We start from the raw sequence: 24,007 nt of genomic DNA, 5'->3' as shown, positions 1-24,007 counted from the left end.
CATAAGAGCTCATGGGCTGATTCAACTTGCTGCAGCAACTGTGGAAGGGGCTTTAGTGCTGTCTCTCATCTCCCCCTCAACCTTTGAATTTTTATCCTTCCCTGAGCAGACGTGTTCTGCTGGGAACATGATGAACTGATGATGGCATGAGAGGTGGCGTGTGGATAGAAAGCAAGGGTTAGAATTTCTTGAAATTAAACTAAATGAAGCTAGGCTCTAAGACTTTTGGAATTTTGATGCTCTCCCTCTGCCTTTCAGCAAGACAGGAGAGAACAAGAATGATCTGTCTCTGCTCTCAATACTCTCTTGCCTCATCATATCACTCCACATCCTATCCTCACCTCCTTCCTCCCAGCTCCAACTGTGCCAGCTTTAGTCTGTTTGATGTTCTGTGTGTGTTCACTTCTAGAAAGTGGCAGTGAAGGTGAAGAATGAGGTCTCTGTAAACAGTTTCCATTGTCTGGCCCAACAGAAATTTATCATTTACTTTTTAAATGAGCATAAATGTTCAACTAGATGAAAGGGAACTTAGATAATGAACAAATACCAGATTGTCTAGGTTGATTTGTTATGGTAAGGGATTTTTTTTCCCAAAGTCTTTTATCAAATCTTTATCACTGAAGATGTGCAGGTGTTATTGGCTGCTTGTCACTATAGAACAGAATGAAGAGGTACCTATGTTTTATCTATTCGATCCTTCCTGGGGACTTTCCCTCTAGGAAAATGTATTAAGTCTTCTCCACTAAAGGAGAAGAGTTATTCAAACTATCCCAAGAGGGAAATTTTCTAATCCTTACCTGGAAAACCTGTTAAACAGTAAAGCAGAGATTTTTTTATGAATCAAGTAATTGGAAATTGATCTCCACAAGGTGGTTTGTGATTTTGGTCTCTGAATCCTGGTCTTTAGTGTATTAAAATTTTCTCTATGTAAATATGAAAAAGGGAGGGTGTTTTTTTTTCCATTTTCTATGCAGAATAAAATCAAGTATTTCTTAAATAGGCTATATTATGTGAGATTTTTATTACCATATAATGCATCAGGCAAGTTTATCAGTGATACAGAAAACAACTTTGGGTCTCATCAACATTACAAAGATAAATTATTACTGCAAAAATATAGATAGATTATGGGAAGGTAATCTGATGCTTGAGATTTGAGCTTGATATTTCATTATTGATTCAAGGAAAGATTCTGTTCTCTGAAGAAAACATGGTTTTTGGAATATTGCTAGTACTTTTCCAAAATGAAGGAGCCTTTAAGGAAAGAAGTAGAAAAATGGACGTATCTCTGAGAGAATAATATTTAATTGAAATAAAACCCAATAAATAATCAATTATGTATACATATTTTATTTTTATTGCTTTATTTACCATGTAATAGTTGGGATTTTAATGTGTAAAATTATTTAAATTTAGAATTCATACACTAGATCTGAACAATTCAGCAAAAAATTTGGTATGTGCATTGTTTTCATAGTAAAATATTTTTCTTCACATTGCTAAATAAATTGCAGTTGGGTAGGTTATGGATTTGTCTTTTAGCATTTCATAATCTTCTCAGTATCTCAGTAATCAGTTCCAATATTAACAGAACTATTTCCCAAATCAATGATATTTGTATAAATTCATCTAGGTTAATGTAGCAGTGAGTTAATGATTTTTCTTTAGAGGTTCTTAGAGCATGTGAGAGTCTTGGCTGCTGTCAAAGCTTAGATGAGGTTACCAACTGGCAAACGGGGTAGACACATGTATGCATAAGGTGTTTTGCTCAAATTGATGGGATTACCATCCAGTCTGATGTCTTCAAGAGCCCTACGCACATAAGTAAAATCTCTCATTTTGCAGAAAGTATCTTCATGCATCTCTTGAATGTTGTTGTTCTAAAAGGAAACAAGCAAACAAAAAAGCAGCTATCAGAGTAGTTACCCAAAAGTAATTTTTTACTCTCAAACACCATTTATGGATGTATTTTCAGTGTCTAGAGAGGTATTTGCTTTGAACTCAAGGGCCCAGATTGTGGCAACAAGTCATCAACAGAGAAAGCTACCAAGCAGGGGAAAATTTCTTGGCCAGTGCAAAGCTTCAAAACTAAGTAACTCAAACTATGTAGCAGAGACAGGCTTTGAAGGAGGAACCTGGTAGAAGTATAGAGCATTTTCATTTCCAGATTATAGTGAAGAGACTTATTAAGACAAATTTGATCCATGATAGGCCAGTACAAAAATTACAGAAACATAATTATCATCCTGACATCTTAATATGCCTCAACCTGCAAAGGTACATCTCTAATTTGATCTGTGGCAATTTCTTTCCCCCAGGCCCTCTCACATTAGTATGCATCCATGTATATACTGGGAAAATTGAATGGTTTTGGTTTCATTCCTTTGATTTAAATTGCTCTTACATGCCTTATATTCACTGAGCTTCCGTTCTTGAAGCAAACCATTCTCAATATTGAATTGCTGGAATACACCATTGTCAGGAAACTGGGACTAAAAGTTCATCACCTAAAATGAGGGCTGTCTGAAAATTCTTCCCTTCTCAATTCCTTTGCTGGTCAAAAATTGGTTTAGAAAAAGTCCAGCTCATTAACTTTTTTCTGTAGCACATAGCACTGAATATTTAATTTACAGGCACAAACTGTAAATTGTTACTAGAGGAGATAAAGGGGAAGAAGCAGCAGGGGAAAAGATTTGAAAGGAAGAATTCAGAAAGAAACTATTAGATAATAGCAATTCTAGAATTTGATTTTGAAAAATATTGTATTACAAATTCTGAAAATTAAGGCTTAGCTGAGCTAAATTTTACTTCTTTGAAAGACTGCAATCACTAGTTAATTTTATGTTTCCCATAGCTTGTTTAGTCGAGTAAGAACACTTTCGGATAAACAGAAGAAACACTACAAGACAAATATTTGCCCTTCCCAGTTGTGCATACTATTTGAGCATGATCTAAGGAGCTATTTCTTTTGTAGCCTACCTGAAGATGAAGAGCTTGGAGGCTTTCAGGGAGTGGCAACGGAATGTGATCCAAGTTATTGTCAGTGATATAAAGATGCTGCAGTTCATCCAGATTCTAGAGGAAGATGAAAAATAACCAAGGGGAAATGACAGACATACTGGAAAATCTCTGTCAGGTAAGTTTGAAATCTATCACTGCAATGAGCACCACAAAATATTTTGTTTCAGCATGATATGGAGAAAAGACAGAAATTCAAAGACAGTAATCAACTCTGATTTGCATAGGCTGAGAATGTTGCTGATAAAGGTTAGGTGTTCAGATTAAAATGAAGGGGAAAATGATGTTTTTCAAATATCTACAGAATTACTAGAGATGTAATTTTAATGATGATGTTTCGATGATGTTTCCTTTCTTTTGTGACAAGACTACTCAATTTTGCAGAAATATATTGTGCTGAAGCAAATTATAACCACATAAGAAATGCCTGAGCTAAAAATACATTTCTCATTCCATTTCAAAAGGTAAATAATTTTCTCCCTTGACTTGTTGAGGGAATAAGTGCTGCAAGATCTGGTATACACTGTAGCTAGACTGCTCACAGTGGTCTTGTAAAGGTCACAGGGATCAGGAGAAGTGCCTGAGGGCTGGAGGTAAGCCAGTGTCACCTCTATCTACAAAACAGGCAAGTAGGGAATTACCATCCAGCCAGCTTCACCTCAATTCCTGGTGGAGCATCTCATTCCAGAAACCATCTCGATCTCCAGGGCTGACAAGAAGGTGATCAGGAGAAGCCAACATGGATTCACTAAAGGTAAATCATGCTTGACCAACCTGATTGCCTTCTAAAATGAAACAACTACCAGAATGTATGAGGGGAGAACACTGAATATTTTCTACCCTGACTTCAACAAGGCTTTTGACACTTTCTCTCATAGTATACTCTTAGCAAACTCGGGAAGTGTGGACTGGAGAGTGAAGTGGATTGAGAACTGACTGAATGATCCCATAATCATTGGCACAGTCTAGGGTGGCCTGCCACTAATGCTGTCCCTCAAGGTTTGGTGATTTGTTCAACATGTTCATCAATGACTTGGGTTTAGGGTAGCATCTCTCTTAAGAGAATAAGCTGCACTTCTAACCACATCCTCTGGAGAGAGGAAGAAAAGATTTTCCCATCACACCCAAACTTACTTTAAATGCCTCATTTGGTATTCCTCTACGACCAAGCCTGTTCTTACTAACGTCAATGAACGTTAAGGTAGACGGTAACTCAGGGAGTTGCCTTATCCTATTGTCACGGAGCACCAACTCCTGAAGTTGGGGCAATCTTCGGAAGGCATCCTTGTGGATATCTGATATGAAGTTTGCAGTCAAATCGATCCTCTTTAAATGGTCTAGCAGAGAAATAAGATACAACAGACTTATAAGAATATATTTCCTCAAATTTAAAAAAGCCCTACCCCTGTCAGTCTTTATACATCTTTCAGTAAAAGACTTCCAAGTTGAGTTTTAAGATTTCTGTGTATTTTGGGAATCTTATAAATTGTCATTTGGAAAAATGACACTTAGAGGGAAATAAACACATTTTCTACCTTGTGCCACATTTCTTTATTTCAACACTTTCCTATACATAAGAATTTTGATGTATTGACTTCTTTATAAAATACAGTCAAGCACCTTTTCAAATTAAAAAAAAAATTAAATTTAATATTTGGGGGGTTTTATTACTTTTCTGAAGATGATTGCAAGTAACAGCAAAAAGATCAATGATCATTGTAATTTATAATTTATAATTCAAAAGTTAGACAGAGAATCTGCATCTAACGTATGGACTTTCATGCTCCAAAGTAGCAAAATGCATGTGCATTTATGTGTAAAATTTACCATAATAAAGTATTATATAAAATGTATATCGCTATATTTTTGGTTGGTGTGAGCCAGAAATAAGCAAAGCTGATTTTAACACTACTGCTCTCCATACTTAAGTTAGCAAAGTCATTTCTGTTGATCTTCTTGATTCTGTTATAGCGTGAATAGAAATACGTGGTTTTCTTAGGCAGTGGTGGAACGGCATCAAGCTCACGATCATCACAGTAGACTGTGGTCCCTAGGCATGTACATAAAAGGCAAGTGGGAAGACCTATCAAGGAATTTAAAAGAAAACACTGTTAGAAAGACCATGTATAAAAATCATACATAAATTACTATAATGAAATGTTCACATAAGTACTTAACGATCAGACTTTGTCTATGGTAAAGTTCACTTCCCATTCTGTTTTGATCACCAAATCATATAATTGCAACAGTAAAATGATTAAATTATTCTTGAAATGAATTTATTTTTCTCCCTGTGCCTAGAAGAACAATTAACTTGTTCTAATAAATTGTTTCTCAGACTATAATAGAATATTCAGTGACAGCAACCAGTCAGAAGTTGATTTCCCCTTAAGTTAGCAGGTATATACTTCCATCTAGATGGAGGAATAATAGCTGATGAATAATATTTTATACTTCATCTTTCTCTCTGTCACTCTCATTCTCCTCCTCCCTGCTTATATTTCTTTCTACCTCTGTCTCTCTCCCTCTCATTTGCTATTTAATAAAATTCATCCTATAGACTTTGTCATATGGGCTTGTTTGCACCTTAATTCAAGGGGCATACCTCTATCAATTTTAATAACCAAACTGTAACACTTCTGACACTGACTTTTTGATTAATTTTTTCCTTGATTATGAGTATAAATCAGCATCTCTTTATCAGTTTTTAATCCCATAAAAATACTTTTCTGATTCATGTTTACCTCCTCCTTGTGGCAGATGGGGTTTTCGCTCTTATTATTTATAGAATAGGATAATTCAGGAATATGAAAATATTTTTCTTGCAGATTAGTTTTTCCTCTAGATAAGATGTGGCTAGAGGAGAGATGCACCTTCTTAATCTGCCCTAATTACCTGTAGGCTATTGAGGTGCCTTTTGAGGCAAGATTAAAGAATCAGTGACCAGAGTACTCTTTTACTTTTATGTGAGAATCTCTACTTGAACATCCAGGAATGCAATTTCTAGAGACATAAGTATATTTTCATGCTTTCCCTAACTTTCTTCACAGGGTAAATTGAATTGGCTACAGTGAAGAGGTCTGACACTGCAATGCTAGGCCTAAATGAATACAGAGTTAAGGATGGCTGATATTTTTTCGTAATATTACAATATAGTGCCATAGTATGAAGAAAGAGTTTCACCCTGTCCTATTTTTGATCTTGGAGGAGTGATATTTTTTACCTATGTCTGACATAGACATAGGACACTGAAAAAACCAGAGGTTGGGGAAGGATTCAAAAAGCTACCAACAAGAAAAAATAACTTGGCTTAATGTTACTGAGCCTTATAGTCTTCTATCCAGTACCAGGCCAATAGCAAAAACATCTGACAGGAGAACAGGTTGCTAAAAAAAGGAAGACACAAGAGAAATCTGATTTGATATATTCCTATCTTGAGCATTTCTTTAGCTGATGCACTACTTGATTTGCATTCGGTACTCAAAAATGTTGACAGATACAGAATTCATCATAAACAATATTTACAGGACTTATTGTAACTTCTTGTAATTTTCAAAGTTGAAAAAAATAATGGGCCTTTTTTGAATTTTCTTTCTTTTTCTGGAATCTCCTGGGAAGTTCTCATTGCATTTTTATTATTTTTGACAGTGTATGTTTTTGCCTGGTGAAGCTCACTTGCCTAGTCAAGCTCACATTTTTCTTCTGTGACACTCAGGTGTAGTGTTAGGCATAGTAAAAAGTAGGATTTTCCTGTTACTTATGTTGATCACCATAAAACACAAAGATCCCTCACAGCAATGGATAAGTCTAGTGAGCTTTACCTACTATAATTTAGAGGAGCTTCTGACAGATGCCAAAATTTAGCAGTTCAAAATTTGTATGGGAGAGGGACAGATTAAGTTTTGCAATTTTAATTCCCCTGCAAGATTATAAACTTCTTGCTTCATTATAGGTAGTAAGAAGAACTGAAAATCATCTTCACTAAAAAGTCCTAAGTAGTTCCCTTTCCTTAAGTTTTTCAGTTTATAGTTTTCATGGTCAAAAATTCTTCAACATTTCAGTTATACTTTGTATGAATACATTTATAAAAAACATGTAGCAAATCATTATAAGACAGTTGATAATGGTATTGAAATATAAGACAGAAAAAAAGTACTGGTAGCATTGCCAGCCATCAGCAAATTTTCAACTTGTAAATCCTCACTGGCACAGTTGTTTTCAATAGTATGGAAACCTTTTGTCTAAGGCACTTGTCTGGCTTTGGCGGATTCAAGATCGGCATGTTGTATCTTTCTTCATAAGAGACATACAGGAATTACGTACTTCATTTTCAGTAAAAAAATTAAATAAAATGGGCGTGCTAAAAATCAAAGCTACACACAAAAAAATTCTCTTTCCCACTAACCATCTTTAGTCTGGGGTCCAAGAACCCCTGACCCCTGTGCTGAAGACCCATCAATTAATTTTGGCGTTGACGCTTCATCCTCAGTTTCTTCGGTCAACGATACAGAAGAAAAACTCTCTTGAATTACAGAAGGTAGTTCTGCCCCAACATCTGTCTAGGGAAAATTAAAAGGAAATGTTACTGTTTACGTCCCTTGGAAGCTGTTTCTCTTCAACTTATTCATATTCTCCCACTAGAGGTCACATTTTCTGAGGCTTAGTGCTTGAGCTGCATTTTATCCAGGAGTTATAATAAATTCTGATATATAAACAATTCATGAAAATCCAACATACTTATTCACATTTTATCTTCGTGTTTTGAATGTTTTTTATGTATGCACACATGCATATACTTCATTACTGGGAATATACACTAGAAAAATTATTTTTCCATATTTATTTAAAGATAAATTGGATTTGTGATAAAAATGATAAACTGTGTGTGAGGAATGAAAATTGGCTGTGAAATATCAAAAAGATGCAAGTCATTTAACATAAAATGGTGAATTGTACCATCATAAATCCAAATCCATTACAGCAGGCTCTGCTCAGAATACTAACATGATGAAGAATATTACTAAATAATTCTGAACTCTGATTTCACATACAACTTTCTAATATGTTAAAGACTCTGGTTAACTTCATTCATTAGTACCTGTATTATGTAGTATGAAAAATATATATATATAAAAACATTGGATAAAACCTTGGTTTTAAAACACTTATAAAATTTGGAAGATCCTTGTGTGGAACTAGAAAACTTATTCTTTTGTCCTGCACTTTAAATAATTAGTCAAAGCAGTAACCTTTGTCAGGTAAACTTTCATTCTAAAAGTGCATTCTGTTGATTTGCCTATATGACAATTCTGGATAAAAAGTAAGATGTATCACATCACCACTCATAAAATGAATATTCCAGACTTGCCAGGCTTGTTGCAGAGAGGTCTGTTAGCAAAGAGGCAGAGTTGTTTTCTGTAGTCACCCAGACATAGTTGTGTGATCTTTCCCAGTTACTTCCCCAATGTATCTTCACTTTCCCATGTGTAATAATATTGTTCAACTGAGCCAGAGTCCATTTGGAAAACACACTCTTTATTTTTTAAATCCAAAACAATTAATTAGGGTTTTGCGCCTCTGAGGCGCTGTTAAAAATGTAGGCAATGCATTTAATCCTGTGGGTGCTGCACCTCTGTGCTGCAGTTAGAGCTCCTTATCTTTTTCTAAGGCACAACAAATATAGGAGTTTTGTCACAGTATCATTATTCCAAGTGCGAGGGCACCAAAGCCCAAAATTCTGCTTCAGTTTTCATCCACACCAGATTTCTAGCACAACACCACTGCTAAACTGTTGAATCCCTAGTCTTTCACCTGACCAAGCATCTCCTTTCTTGAGATCATCCCACAGCTACTACTTTCTTTGTTATCCATGAGGAACCAGTTGTTGAAATCAATCGCAGTATAGTAACTTTTCAGTACCTAAAGGGGACCTACAAGAAAGCTGGAGAGAGACAGTTTAGAAAGACGTGTAGTGACAGGACAAAGGGAAATGGCTTAAAGTTGAAACTTTTATATATTATTAAATTCTTACTATGAGGGTGCTGAGGCACTGGAAAAGGTTGCCCAGAGAAGTTATGGATTCCCTTGCTCAAGGCAACATTGGGTGGGACTTTGAGGAACTTGGGCTAGCTGAAAGTGTCCCTGCCCAAGGGGGGGTTGGAAGTTGATGATCTTGGTGACTTCCAAGACACACAATTCTATGATGCTATGAACTGTGAAAATTTTGGGAAAAAACACTTTACATCTCGTAACAGACTATCTTGCAGCATATACAAGCAGTATTAAGTAATATCTAAAATTTAATTTTTTGCACATAAATTATTTGGTCTATGTTATATAATGGTAATGGGTTCAAATATTTTATCTTAATTAATTTCACTGAAGACAGAGGACATGAAAGTAATAAAAAAACCCAGTAAGCACTCTGAACCACATAGGCTCAGATTTTGACTAAGAACATTTTAGGTTTTCTGTATATGCTGTAGTTGTATTGTAAATTGCCACAGATACTATTAATTATTTGAGTTTGTGGATAAAAATGCCTCAATACCATTGCCAAGGTCATAACCTCAGAAAATAAAAGGTAATCAAATGAGTAAAATGACCTTGAGTTGAACTGGGTAACTTGAGTTGATGTAAGTAAGAGTAAGGATGTACCTTGTCATTTTGTGCAGACAATGCAACACAATGTTACCATCTGCAGCACTGACAGTAGACAGCTTAACCAGGAATGGACTTGGGGACAAATCAAAAGAACACTTCGGGAACAAAGGAAATGGGACAGCTGTTCTGCGAATGGAGGAAGCCTAGAGGGAGAGATACATTCCAGACTTTTATTGAGCCAGGTTAGTACTGCACTAAAGTTCTTGCACATGCTGTCTACTTCTTCACCACATTTGTGGAAATCAGATAAGAATCCCTCTTCTTAACTTTAGAATTAAATCTGGAGATTTTAAGATCTGTTAATGGCTTTATATCCAACTTTTGTTCTACTCAAATAGATAGATACGCAATATTCTGGAGAAAAGTGTTTTCAAGACAGACTTTGTAAATAGACCAAAGATAATTTTCCTTCCACTTGTTATGGAATTTGGGTCATCTACACTGACTGCCACCACTCTGCATAGTTGGGGCATACTTTCTGGAACGTACTATATTGGGATTTGCGATTTACTTTATGTTTTCTGAGGGTTCTTACTTGATTAATCACTGTAGCTGTTGGGTATTAAAGCAGAGGTGCTAACCTCTAGTACTTTAATTTCTACACTGTTATCTCTTTCTTACTGTTGGATGTTACCTAGATTTGCAGATGCACAGCTGAAAGTCTACCAATTGAAAGTTTTCCTGTAAATGTACAAAGTTTGCAGTTTAGAGAAACTGTTCCAAGTAGTTAGCATTATTTATTCTGTCTCCCATAGTTTCTTATTTTCATGAGGAAATAAAAATTATTGACATTAACTTAATGTAGTTGCAATTTTTATACTGTTAACAGAGCAGGAGTTCACTGATATATGTGTTTTACATACCAGACCCAGAGCATGAGCAGTATTTTGTTGCTGTACATAACTTGGACTTGAACCAGTGACCTAAAGGTAAAAATCTGTTTCTCATTATTGGTCATCTGATTCACGTAGCTATCTTTTACAAGTTTGATAAATCATGAGAGATTGTATCAAGACAAAGATGTTTCTTGGATTATATACTGTACAGAATAATCCCTCATCTTCCAGATGTTTGCATATCTTTGGCAACTGGACTTTACTAAAAAAAAATATAAAAATTGAAACATAAATGATTGTATATCACTTAATGGCATTATTTTCCATAGGGTTTTGTGGAGGGAGGAGGGAACCTGGAATTAGTCAGAGAGTGAACTTGTATTTCATTTGCTACTTTAAGAAATATTCTTTGTGAAAAATCACAAAACAGGAAGAACATTGTAGAGAAATACAATAAAGTATGTTTCTCTTTGCCAATAGATACAAGTCTTCAAATAATAATCTGCCTTTCAAGACGGTTTTAATATATGGCATAAGAAAAAACTGAAGGGGTATCACATTTAGACATCTATGTGGTAATAGTTACCCTACTCTGTCTTTGGAATCAATCGAGAGATTTAGAGAATACCAGTGCAGATTAGTCCCACAGCATGCAAATGGACAGTGATATCTTTCCTAAGATTGCATGAAGTACCTACTTTTTCCCCCCCATTCTATATTTATCTAAGGTGGCTCCATTCTCCATTCTAAGAATGAAAGTTCTCAGTGTGACTGGCCAATTTAGAGGCACTTTCAGACAAGGAAGTTACAGAAGTCAAGAACGCAGAAATCAGAACACATCATTAAGTGATAAAATGCAATTGATAAAATCCAACTTGCAACTTACCATCCATAGGCTGGTAATTTAGTTTATATTAGCATCACTTGACAGTCAGTACAGTACTTCTGAAAAGCAGTTCCACACACTGGCTACAGATTTCCTTTCTGGGTGGGCTCTTTAGGTATCTGTATCTCACCATTGACAGTAAAGGAGGTGAGACAAAAGGTTAGGAGAGGCTTGGGAGTTTATTTTGTGTGTCTTTTTTATGTGTCTATTTTATGACATCTTTTAGGATCAAAGCTTATGTATTTCATGTGATAAGTTTAAATCCACAAAAGAATCTGAAGTGTGTTCTGTTTCAGTGTTTCTTTTACTGCAAAAAATACATTTAATACACATATAAAAATTCAAAATTTAAAAAAGAGGCATTTTTATCTCGAAGGGACAATTTTTCCACACATTGACCCATCAAAAGAAACTGATTTCTCCTATAGTTGTTCTGAACTACCAAAGGCTTACAAGAAAATATCTAATTATGGTAGAAGTTATTCATAGAATCACAGAATGGTTTGGCTTGAATGGGACCATAAAATATCATCTATTTCCAGCCCCTTTGCTATGGGTAGGGAGGTTTGTTTTCCTTTCCAAAAGTAGCCTATATTTGTTCTTGAATTTTGCATTTAAAGGCTTCTTTTCTCCTATTGTCCTATCTTAAAAAGAAATAGAATTGTTACTCTCTGCAGAAAAGTGAGTAACAAAAGCTGTAGTCAAAACCTTTCTGGAAAACTAAAAAAATCCCTATTTGAGGATAAAGTTTCAAATGATAAGTTTGATTATCTCATCAACTATGTGGCTATCTGATTTGTACATTACTTGTACAAATTAATATGGCTTTTAAAAAAATGTATATGATGTTTTGAAAAGTCATTGCATATCCATGTTGAAGTCTCTTATTTAATCAGATACCTACTACAAAGATAGGAACAGCATTGTAAGCATCGCTCAACTCTGCAGAATGGCAAGAGTGAGTTCTTGTTCAAGTGCAGCTCCTCTTCATGTGTGTTATGCCAACAGGAGAGGTGGTTTGTGTGTATGCACACAAGCATGAGTTAATGTGTGTGGGGAGCTCAAGTTCTGAGTTTTTTGCAGGCACCAAAATTCACTATTATTAGTTTGATTCAAATTCAACAAGCTATCAACTAATGCTAAGAAAAATGCATAAAATATTAGACTTGCACTGTGTTTCTTTCTGAATATTTTGTCAATTATACTTCACTCACTTCTTTTGTGTAAACAGACCTAAACCAACCTGTATTTAACTCCCTTGCATTTCTGTTTATTCACTGCTAGGCAAACCATTTTTAAATGCTCCTTCTTTCAGCCCCACTGATACCCTATCTTAGCAATGAAAATATTTTTCTGATGCTCCTATATTTTTACTTCTTATTTTTCTTAGTTCTTCCTACCTAAAGAAAAATTGACTGATTATGTTTGACAGACACTGTGATAAAATTGCAGTGCCATTTTATTAGGCATCAGTAGCTGATGAATACATGAGTGCATACATAATCTGAGTACATACATAATCTGAGTACATAAGAATCTCTCCCCACAATTTGTTTTTCTCATAACTTGTCCAAATAAAGTTTTAGTTTCAAAGAGGGAAAAAGTAAGAAGTTCACACAATTCTCAATTCCTTTGAGATTCTGGATTGATTCTATTAATTTTAAGAAGGAACTCTCTCTTTGAATATGTTTTCAGAGCAGTTGGGAGACCCAGTCTTGACCGTGGTCTCTGGACCCTATCATGATATAAATATTAATTCAAAATACTAATGAACTGTAAAAAAAAGGGAAGATACATCAGCTCATGTTTATGCTGTTGTTACTGTCCTTTTCAGAAGATAAATCCAACACAAAGCTTGTACACTTCTTTGCCGTATCTTTCTCCTTGAAGACCATAATAGGTTTTTCTTTCACACTGCCTGTTTTCAGCCATTATCTGGAAATAGTTGATACTACTATCTTAACGTCTCTACACATTTTATTTCTGTGATATATTACTTACAGTTTTTCTTCAATATTAGTAGTAATAATTTCCATTTGGATGTAAAGCATTAGCTAGGTCTTATGTGTCTCACTAACCTGGGATCTCGGAAACCATAGATTTCATAATCTATAATGTCACCTAACACATGGCAGTGCATAGCTTTGATTGAGGATTCAGTCAATTCTCACAAGTAATTCACGGCTACAGTTACTTTCCTTATGCAAATATTTGCATTTTAAAACGTATTCCATGTATACATTAAGTAACCTTCCCAACCTTAAGATTATTTTAGAATCTATGACAAAAAAAAGCTACAAGTGGAAGAGTATCAGGAGCCATTATCTAGAAGTGTTTTCAGAAAAAATGTTTTCAATCCAATGAAGTGTGTGTGTATATGCACACATGCATTCTACACAAGAAACAATACTTCCAGAGTATGAGAAGTAGCAAAGAAGTCATGAACTTGGACTCAGTGACTCTTAGGTAACTGTATTAAGGTGAAATTCTCATACTAAGCCTGAAACAGATGTCTAGGATTCATCAAAAGTTATTTGAGGAAGATGAGTGTATGAAGTCAGGATGGGATGGAATTAGCTTTCCCTATGGCACGCTCAGCAATGTGCTTTGTGTTTTCAGCTGAAAAGATGTTGACAATGCACCGGTGCTCAGTGACTGCTGAGCAGTGCTGGTACAGCACCAAGGCTGTCTCTCAACATTCCCCTCTCACCGGCAGGGCAGGAGTGGTCAGGGTCTCAGGAGGGGATACAACCAGGACAGGTGCCCCACGCTGAGCAAAGGGTTATTCGATGCAGCGTCTGGTCAGCAATAAAAGCTGGGAGAAAGGAGGCAGGGAGGGCAGGGGCGTGAGCTTTATTATTAAGGTGTTTGTCATCAGGAACACCTGCTACACATACTCAATCCTACTTCCCTGGAAGTGTCTGGCCCTCACCTGCTGATGGAAAGTAGAGAATAAAACTTTTGTTTCCCTTTGCTTCTGCATGCAACCTTTGTTTTTCTTCATTAAGCTGCCTATATGTAAACTCGCAAGTTTTTAACCTTAGTTTCTTCCCCTGTCTTTCTGAGAAGGGGGAGTGAGAAAGCATCTTGATGGTCACCTGGCAGCCAGCTTAGGTCAACCCACCTCAACAGATATCCTAAGAGAATGATTCGTACTATTCTTGGAGCATGGTCTTGGGATACCAAGCCTAATTTTAACCAGATAAAATGAGTAGAAATAATTCCTTTCTGTCTTTAGATCTTTCCTCACTTTGGTGATTGCACATCGAATATACCTAATGGTCTGGAAAAGGACATGCTGACACAGGTGCTTTAACACCTTGAGGTGCACAAGTGATTAATTCAGAAGTACTAAAACTGGTCAGTCTCCTGGACCTTCTGCAAATCAGTTGGATAGAGACCCTCGGAAAAGTTTGCATTTTGCCAATGAGTCTAAAAATGGGTTAAGCAGAATGACTTCTATTTGCACATAACTGAATTTTAAAATCTTAAATTGAAAACAGCAACAACAGAAAATGCTATTTGAGTTTTTTCTTCACTGTTTCAGAAGTCTGAAGACATGATTCAGAGCTCTCTAAAGGGAAATTCAAGTCTTAAAGAGTTACTGCACACAGGCTAGATCTGTTGAAGGCCCGCTGTTTGTCTTGGTCTCTGTGGTATTGCTCATCATGTAAACTATGCATAATAAAAACTAACCTGTGACCTTGAATAAATATTGAATTTTACACATAGACCCACTTGTGCTCTTTCCATGATTATGCTAACAAGATTTTAATCAGTAAAGTCATAACCACAATCAAGAAATCAAATGTATTCTGCTTAAAACTTGAGTGGCATCAATAATATTTAGCGATCAAAATATAAGTTGCAAGACTGATATGTCCTATGTATCAGTACACCGACATATCTATAAAATTTGCTTGATTTCTACAGCACTGACCACTCATATCTCCTGGGATATGGGGAACTATGAATGCTTAGGGTTCTCTTGGGTGGTGTATGTTATTAGGAATGTAAGCACAAAAAAAAGATTTTGGCTAAACATCTACTGAAAAAAAGGCTCTCACAGGAAGGTCCATCCATATGCAAAGCAAAAGCTCTGTTCAGCTACTGTGATGGATGAACTTCACCTGATGAATTTTAAAAAGGCTGTCTGAAGAGCTCAGTAATGGAAGATCATCCTGCTCTGGAAAAGAACCTTACCAGTTTACCCTGACTGCCTACTCCATGCCTTTAAAAAAAACCAACCTGTGGTGGGATCTCTTGTGTCTTTTCTTTTTTGGGTGCAACATAAGCCATCCTGAATTTCCTTTCAACCGGAAAAGAGCACTGAAGCCTTGCTTAATCCCTGTCCTTCACTCAGAAACTTGGAAAGGGCCACGCCATGTTCTGGTGTTATAGGACCTCACAAGGAGCACAGCACAGGAGAATCCCACCTACCATGCATTGCATCACTAAGAAATCTCATGTTTGAATGAGAAAAACTCAGTGATGAGGCTCATTCAAAAAAACTTCTCCCATTTCTGGGAAGGAATGATAAAGGCTTCATTTCTAAGAGCAAAGAGAGACAGAAACTGTGGTTAATTATGTGAAATAGAGCACAGTGACTAAAATTGTTAGTGATTTTATCAGGAAAACAAGCTCAAGCAGAATCAAGTAGAGCATAAGAGTGGCACAGGGGAAACAGGCCAAACACATGGTAAGTTCCTTACAGCAAAGTTCTTCTCTATCTCTCTTAAATTGAAAATTTATTTCCTCCAAATTATAAGATTCTGATCTCAGCGCTATCTATAAGGTTATTTTTATCTCTTCAGTTCTGTTTTGGAATATAGTTATTCTTAAATTTTCTTGGTGCTTTGGTTTCAAAGCTGTTATCTAATTTCTATCTCACACTGATGAAAGAGTAGCTCCTGTCCCTCCTGCTGTAACCATGAATCTTTCAAAGGCTTGTATTTTCATGAATTATGCATTTTATGTATAAAAATGAAAATACCATATTATTTAAATGTTATATTTTTCACTCAACTTCTATCACACATAATCCTGAATCACAGGATGCTTATATTACCTTCAGGGAAGTTGTGCGATGTCTAATCAGCAGCATGAGAATAAAATTAGTGTAGCCTTTTAGTAATTGTAAATAAATAAAGGATTGTAGAAGAGGAAGGAAGCATTTAAGTCAAGTGGAGTCCCTTGCCTCTACAGGTGACATATCTTACTGGCTCATACTGTATCAGAATTTCAACAGTTTCTTCAGTAATTTGTCTTACTTTCCTGTGTTTAAATTCAAATGCTTTCCCTTTCTTTTTTATTCCTTCTGCACTTTCTTAACAGCAATAGAAAACATTAGCATTTATCACCTAGAATACTTGTACTGAACATAAACCTAAGGAAACAGCATTTTACAACCTCATTTAATGGGAATTATGAAAATCCTGTCTCAACTGCCTCCATGCATCACCCAGATAGATAAATCAGAATGATGATCTTCAACAGAATTTGTGGCATTACATGGAGACCTGAGGAAAGCATGGTCCCTTTTACCTAAAGATTAACACCAATAAAACCCCCAAAAAATCAGAATATATTTTGGCTGTGTTTTTAGGTTAGGGAAAAAGTGAATGAACTGCAAAGGCAATAGAAACCACATGAGTAGATTTGTCTGATAGGTATTTTCGTGGTGAAGAAAAACTGATCAGTAACTACTGCATTTATGCACTTTGGAAAGACAGAATAAATTAAGTTCTAATTACCTCTACTTGGTCAGACTGCTTGTTTTTATCATAGGCAAATGGATGAGGCAGCTCTCCAAGTGGTATGTCATATAACTCAGAATCATAAATTATGGTATCACTGATAGGGGCAGCTCCAACAGACTCAAAGATAAAAAATCCCAGAAAAACATTTACAAAGGTCTGCATTCTGTTTTCTTTTCTGAAAAAGAAGAAAATGGATAGATTGTAGGTACTCTGATATTGACAAGGAACCTATGACAATTTAATGTCACAAATACAGAACTTATATATAAGCCCCACAATATTTCTGATGAACAATCAATATTTATTTATGGTGACTCAGTGGTTTAATTTGGTTTTCTTCATGAAGAGTCCCTGGATCTGAGAATTCTGCAGGCTGCTTTGGCCATACTCATGGTAATATAATTTAGAAAAGACCTATCGAACTTTGTTGGTGTAAAAATAAACTGACTTCAATGAGAAAGAGTCTGAATGGTGTTTTCCCCCTTTCATCTAACTTCAACTATTTTAATTGCACTTAGATATAAACTTTTGAGAAACTAAAGGTAAATTATCATATTACTTGTCTTTATCACGGTCAATAATCTTTTGCAATTTATAACAATGTAATATTATATCTCTCCTCCATCATAAAAAAACCTAAATGGAATCAAACAAACAAACAATAAAAAAAACCCCACAAAAAACAACAAAACAAACAAAAAAACCACACAAAAAATCCCAACTCAATGAAACAAAAACCAACAACCTCCCCTCACCATGCTATTAGAAAACATTAGAAAGTATGTTATCTCTGGATAAGAATAATCAAAACACTTTTCACTGTCGTTTTGTCAGAACAAAATCTTAATTGGTGTGGCATATTTGGACCATACTTCTGTTAATGTCTTGAGAGCAAAATAAAAAATAAAATGTGTCCTCCACAGCCCCATGGGCAGTAGACCCAGTATTCTGAATTCCTTTGTTATTTACTCAACATCATTTTTAAAGTAGTGAGAAATTCTGGTGTAGTGTATTCACGTGCTCTCCTTGGAAAACAGAATCATAAAATTGAATTAGCACCCATTTAAAGTTCTGTAAAATTAAATTATCACCTATTTAAAGTTCCAGAATTTTGTAAAACTGTAGAAAATTCATGCTTGGCTTGAGCACTAGTGTTTATATGTTCCCTTTTCCTTGTAAGTGATGCATTCACTATTATCGTGTAAGATGCCTGACACAAGGCTCTATTTAGCATGCTTTACTTACACCTTTATTCAGCTACAGCTCACATTAATTTCACCAAAAGCACAGTGATAGAGCAATGCATAAGTCTGATGAACTGTACTCCTACACTCTCTTAAATATTTAAATTCAAAATTGTAGCTACTTAAAATAAAGTATAAGAAATACGTGAAACTTTTTTTTTTTTTTTAATGTATGTACCGGCCAACAAGCTGAATTTTAGCTTCATGAAAAGAGGTCTTTATAAAGTTGGTTTATGCATGAGGATATGAAATTCCTCTGGGGATGGTCAGTAACACAAGGCGTTCATTTTTCTCTCATTTTCTTTATTCAGAAAGACTTCAGCTGCTGCTGGAAGAAGCTAGAGTCACTGGGTCTTCTCTTTGAGAAAACTTAGATGAATTTCGCCTTTCAGTATTCGCTTCCAATAGTACTAAAAGTATTCTGGTTTATTGAAAAAATAAGCTAAAGTAAAATAAAAATGCAATCAATCTCTGAAATAAGCAATTATGCTAGAATTATCAGGTTCTTGTGTGTCTTTATGTTTTCTGCTGCCTATTTTTGACAGAATTGGTTTTGGTCTTGCTTTTCTTTCCCATGTCACTTATCCCAGACAATTAATCTACAAAGGCTGCTATCTATCAATCTAAAGTGTAGTACTGACATATGTGGTGTAATTTTTCCTCTGAATAAATAAATCTTAAATAAAAAATTGCTCACTATGCAAAATTGTTTTCATGTTACAAATCCTAAAAATAAAATATTTTTGAAGGGTATAAGCCTTGATAACTATTATTTTTTGCGTATATAGAGACAAAACCAGCAAATACCTGTGGAAAATCCAATGTTTACCTATGGCTATAGTATCTGCACTAATTTGCAGTGTTTGTGTGTCTCTATTTCCCTTTCATGTAATATATTGGAATGCACTGAAGAAATACTGGCATCTGCAGTAGCTGTAAGATCAAATATTTTGATGAAGATTATGTACACCTCTCACAGGAAGGAACTAAGACATATCCAGGGAAAAATAAATAACCTCCACAATCTGAGAGCTTTGAATCAGTATTAAGCATGATAAAATAAAACAAACAGTAGTATTTCCAGCGATAAAAATTCAACTAAGAGAGAAATGCCAAAACTTACCTTGAGCTTCCACTGTCTCAAATGGGATGGAGTCACTCAGAATGCAGAGCCACTGCTATTAGCCCCTGACCAATGGCAGTGGCATTCTGGGACTGTGGGAGGTAATACAGCTTCTACCCTCAGCTGAAGACCTCAGCCCAGGGAGTTTCTCAGACTTCAAATACATTTATGTATGATTTTGCTGAACTGAATTTTTGGAAGGCCAAACAAAGATTTGTTGTAAGGAAATGGCACTTATTTCACGTGACAGTTTTTCACCCCTTCCCCTCAAATGTCTTACTGCTCCTACCAATATACCAATAAGGCTCTAAGTTGTATTCTGGAGACAACTTTTTTGTATTACCTGATAACATACGAATATAAATTTGTTGGTGTCCAAAATCAAGACTTAAGCAAATTGGGTTATATATTAAGATTTTTTCCGATCTATAACATCTCTGTTTTGTGACTTTTTATATGTGATAATGTTTAATGAATTTCCATCTACTGCAGGTATTATCTGGTATGTAATCAGCCGTACTTTACCCCCCCCCTTTATTTTCTGTAAGTACTTACAAGCAATACTCATAGAATATTCTATTTCCAGTGTTTTCCTTCTGAGAGGAAATGCCACTTTCTTAATAGATGTGAACCTCTATCATATGCTGCAAGTGATGGGCATACACTGTAGTATAATGTTCTCTAAAAAAGTTTTACTATAGTAGTATGTCAAACTATCTCTTTTCTTAATTGTTTGTGTTTATTATCAGTTCTTGCTTAATTCTGTGCTTTTATATTAGTTGTACAACATGCACGTATTCCTCTGAACATTTTAATCATTTTTCCAACTCTTCAATGAAATGTATCTCCTAATACCGTCAACATCCAACAACAGAACCTCTCCTGTATCTCTGGAGAGATGTAAGATTCATGTATAAGGCTTCAACGTGCTAAGGAAACTTTATTCCCTTTGCTTTATGTAACTTCCACAACAATTTTTATTTTTTTTTTCCAATAAGGCCATCCTAGTGGACCAAATTTGCATGAGGTGCTGAAAGCACATGAAGAATTTCAAACCACATGCCTTGTGACAAAAAACCAAGATGTCTGGCAGGGCATAAGTACAGTGAAAACACCACACGGTTGTGTCCTCTTGTTCTTCTCTTTCTTCAGATAAATAGCCTCAGTTTACTCCTTAATTTAGTGATCTAACTGCTTACAATGCCTGTGTGTGCTCCTTCCTGACAACAAAGAAAACATCTGTACCTTCTGCAGCAAAAATTCATAATTCACCTTCTTAGTGCTGCTGATAATTGTTATGATGCTCATTTGCAAGTAGTTAATATTATTTCGCTTTTAAGTATAGTATTTTCTGCTGTGCTTGGTAACTTAAGATTTATTCTGCTAAATCCTCACTTCCAATGTGTCTCCTTCATTTACAAAACATACTCTCTCTAGGCAGGTCCAATATTCACTGCTTTCATTTGTGAAAAAGATCCCAGATTTTTGTTCTTTATTGAAGGAAAATTCTTATCTGTAACGAGTTCTAAATATAATTATTAATTTTTTGTTCATTCTTACAAAATTAAGTCGATTTAGGCATACTGAGATCTTGGGCCTGAAACCTTTGTATCTTTTGGCCTGTAGGTTTGCTTTTTTTGTTTCATAAGACCTCAAACCACTTTGTGTCTGCATCTTAACTTTGATTTAAATGATATACTGCATTCCTGTCAGAATACAATATGCTTTTCTGTCCTGTTTTTCCAGAAACAGTAAGCAAGTGAAATTAATTGAAGGCAAATGTTAACTTGCAAATATTTGGTTTCTACTTTTTTGCTAGAGCTAGGGAAACTTATCTGAAAAAAATATATATTTTATATAAAAAATTTTTACAAGTTTGCAAGCACGATAGTTTGCATAGCACACAAATAAGAAAACAGGTTTTTTTTGTTTTGATTTATGCTTTAAAAACAAGAATTTGGAGGTTTAGTGGTGTATCTGTAGGGGACATGCCTTAGTTGATACTGAAATTAATGTTTGACAATTTGTTTGTGCTTGGCTGGCAGGGGTCCTGATGCTAGCAATCCTAGACCAGCTAGAAACTCAAGAGACCCAAAAAAAAAAGATAAAAGAAAATAAAAGACTACTAAGAGGCCCTATGGTATTGCTGAGCAAAAACCCAAGCACGTAAAAAAGCTCACAGAAAATTTTGCTTGGGTTAGAAACTGATTCAGATCACTGCTTGCGTTCTCTGAATCCTGTTATCATAGAAGATAATGAAATTCCTGAGACTGACAAAAGGACATTTGGGAGTGAGCTTTCCATGTCCTCTAATTAGTCCCTTCACTGACACTTGGGTTTTTTCCAGATCCTCTGGTCTTGTGCAGTCTAAGTTACTGTCTTGTGAACTTCCTCAGCTGTCTTTAAATCTTGCTCTCTGACTTAGTTGGGCTTGATTAAAAGCTCACTGAAGTTAATGGAGAGTTCCATCACATTCAGTGGTTTTTGAGGCGCTGCTAAAACTGGAAGCATACCCAGCTGTGACCATTGCCTAACACATTCCTAGTCAGCATGCATTCCCACTGCACAATTTCTGGCAGTAGTAAATGAATTAATTTATTCCCCTGTTTTTTTGAGAGGGCTTTGTTTCCATTTCAGTTCTCCCAGTTCTTGGAGGTGCAATGACTCCTAAGTGTGTTCTTGAACTCAGTGCCAAAGCCTCAGGGTCGTCCTATTCTTGTTTTTCCAAAACTTTGATTATAAAGCATTGAGTCTTTGATTCCGACTGTCAACATTCCCTCGTTATAATTTTTTCTTCGCTTTCTTTTCTTTTGCTTCTCACAGATTCATCCCAAGGAATTTACGATAAGAAAAAAATGTGTGGAAAACATGCTGCCATTGCCATAAAATGAAAAATCCTGTCTGACTTGCAGAAAGAGCTTGGGTATTGTACCAGCTTACCCTATTGTCAACTTCTTGGCCTGCCAGTCTGAACAGAAGCAGAGTTCTTCAGATTCTGGAAAATTCTAGTACTGATTTTTAAGTAGAGCAAGAAATGTTCAACTTTGAAAGGAATCAGAGGGGAATCCCAGAATAACTTGCTCATTTTGTTGCTTCACCTTGACACCTGGCTAAAAGATTCTCCTGGCCTGAAGCTATAGTGTAAGAGTGAAAAAGCAAAATAAGTTAACAGGTCGATGTATTCTCATCTAGAACAATAGTAACAAAAATAAAAGATCACCTTCCCCTGGGCCAGGGAACAGTCCTGGGAGGTAATACGTGAGTGTTCCAGTAATGGTGACAGTAAGTTCAACTGTGGGTTATGTAGTCTCTTAAAAAGTCACATTCGGTTTCCTCCAACTTTTTCATATTCTGTGACCAGAAATGCATCTGTCAGATGAACAAAATGGGGTCACTCATACTGTGTGACAGAGACAATTGTGCTTTGGTCAGATGAGGGAGGTCCATGAGTATTCATTTCTCAAAATATGCTATGCCTCATGAACTTGTTAAGGTTATTATGAGGAAGCAAATAATTGTTTTTTTTTCTTTTTACTGTAGACGAGTGACTGCAAAGTAGATGTAACTCCTACAGACACTCATTCTTTGGAAAGACATACATTATTGTGAATTTTAAAAAAATTAGGATTTAAAATATGTTTTTTCAAACAGTATCCTTTTACCTACAAATATGTACCTTTACCTAATGCAAATTGATTGGTTTTAGTTTTCCAAATAAAACTAGTATTTAGTATTCCAGATTATGCCCACTGAATGAAGAATTTTACTGCAGTGCATAGCAAAGAGCCCTCCTTTTGCACCTAGATCAACCATCTTTGACATCCTACTTCTCCCAGTTATTTAACATGAAAATCCTCCAATATTTTCATGGATGCTACATGACGTACCAGTGAGCCTGCTTCATGTCCAAATAAAAGTTTTTCTCACCTTGTTTTTGGATGTTATTATTTCCTGAATCATTATTTATCGCTCATTTTCCAATCTTGAACACTGGTCAGAATCATGCTGGACAAAGGAAAGGCACAGTATGACATTCTGGAATCATTGAAGTTACTGCAATCAGTTTCTGGGCTAAAATTCAGGCCAGTATTTTAGATTGGTTCCTCCTGCAATACTGAACACTCTTGACTATTTGTTTGTTTGTTAGTTCTGTAGGCATAGGGAGAGGATGGAGAGGTAGGAATCTGATCTGATAGATCCCTGTCTCAGTATCACTTGCATTTTATGAATTTGCTGGATTGTGGAATTTTGTTCACCCTAGGGCCCTGGGAAAAGAAGAGCATCATATGAACCTCACTGGGACTAGGGAACAAAGGCTGGATAGCAGAAAAACAAATATCTCAGAGAGAAGGAGAAAGGAAGGAAATCATGTGTCTGCAGAAGGGATTAGCATTTCCATTTTGCTCATCAAAGTTTAGAGAAGTACAAAAGAAGGATTTAGAGTGCTCCAACTGTTCCATCCCCTGTGCAAATTAGCA

General features: G+C 35.7%; 1 protein-coding gene across 1 annotated transcript; it reads right to left on the bottom strand.

Annotated features, from left to right (window-relative positions):
* Positions 1-1,495: 1,495 nt before the first annotated feature.
* EPYC (epiphycan) lies at positions 1,496-19,612 on the bottom strand. The gene is made up of 7 exons (XM_033058397.1): positions 19,530-19,612; positions 17,157-17,337; positions 7,424-7,577; positions 4,943-5,101; positions 4,153-4,355; positions 2,980-3,075; positions 1,496-1,880 (listed from the first exon to the last, which is right to left on the bottom strand). Exons 2-7 carry the CDS (start codon positions 17,322-17,324, stop codon positions 1,710-1,712), a joined length of 951 nt encoding a protein of 316 aa, XP_032914288.1. The 5' UTR covers positions 17,325-17,337; positions 19,530-19,612; the 3' UTR covers positions 1,496-1,709.
* Between the last annotated feature and the right edge of the window lie 4,395 nt (positions 19,613-24,007).

Source organism: Catharus ustulatus, chromosome 4, assembly GCF_009819885.2.
Source record: "Catharus ustulatus isolate bCatUst1 chromosome 4, bCatUst1.pri.v2, whole genome shotgun sequence".
In the NCBI taxonomy this organism is placed as follows: Eukaryota; Metazoa; Chordata; class Aves; order Passeriformes; family Turdidae; genus Catharus; species Catharus ustulatus.
The sequence above is the reverse complement of the archived record's forward strand: the minus strand, read 5'-3'. Positions and strand labels throughout refer to the sequence as shown.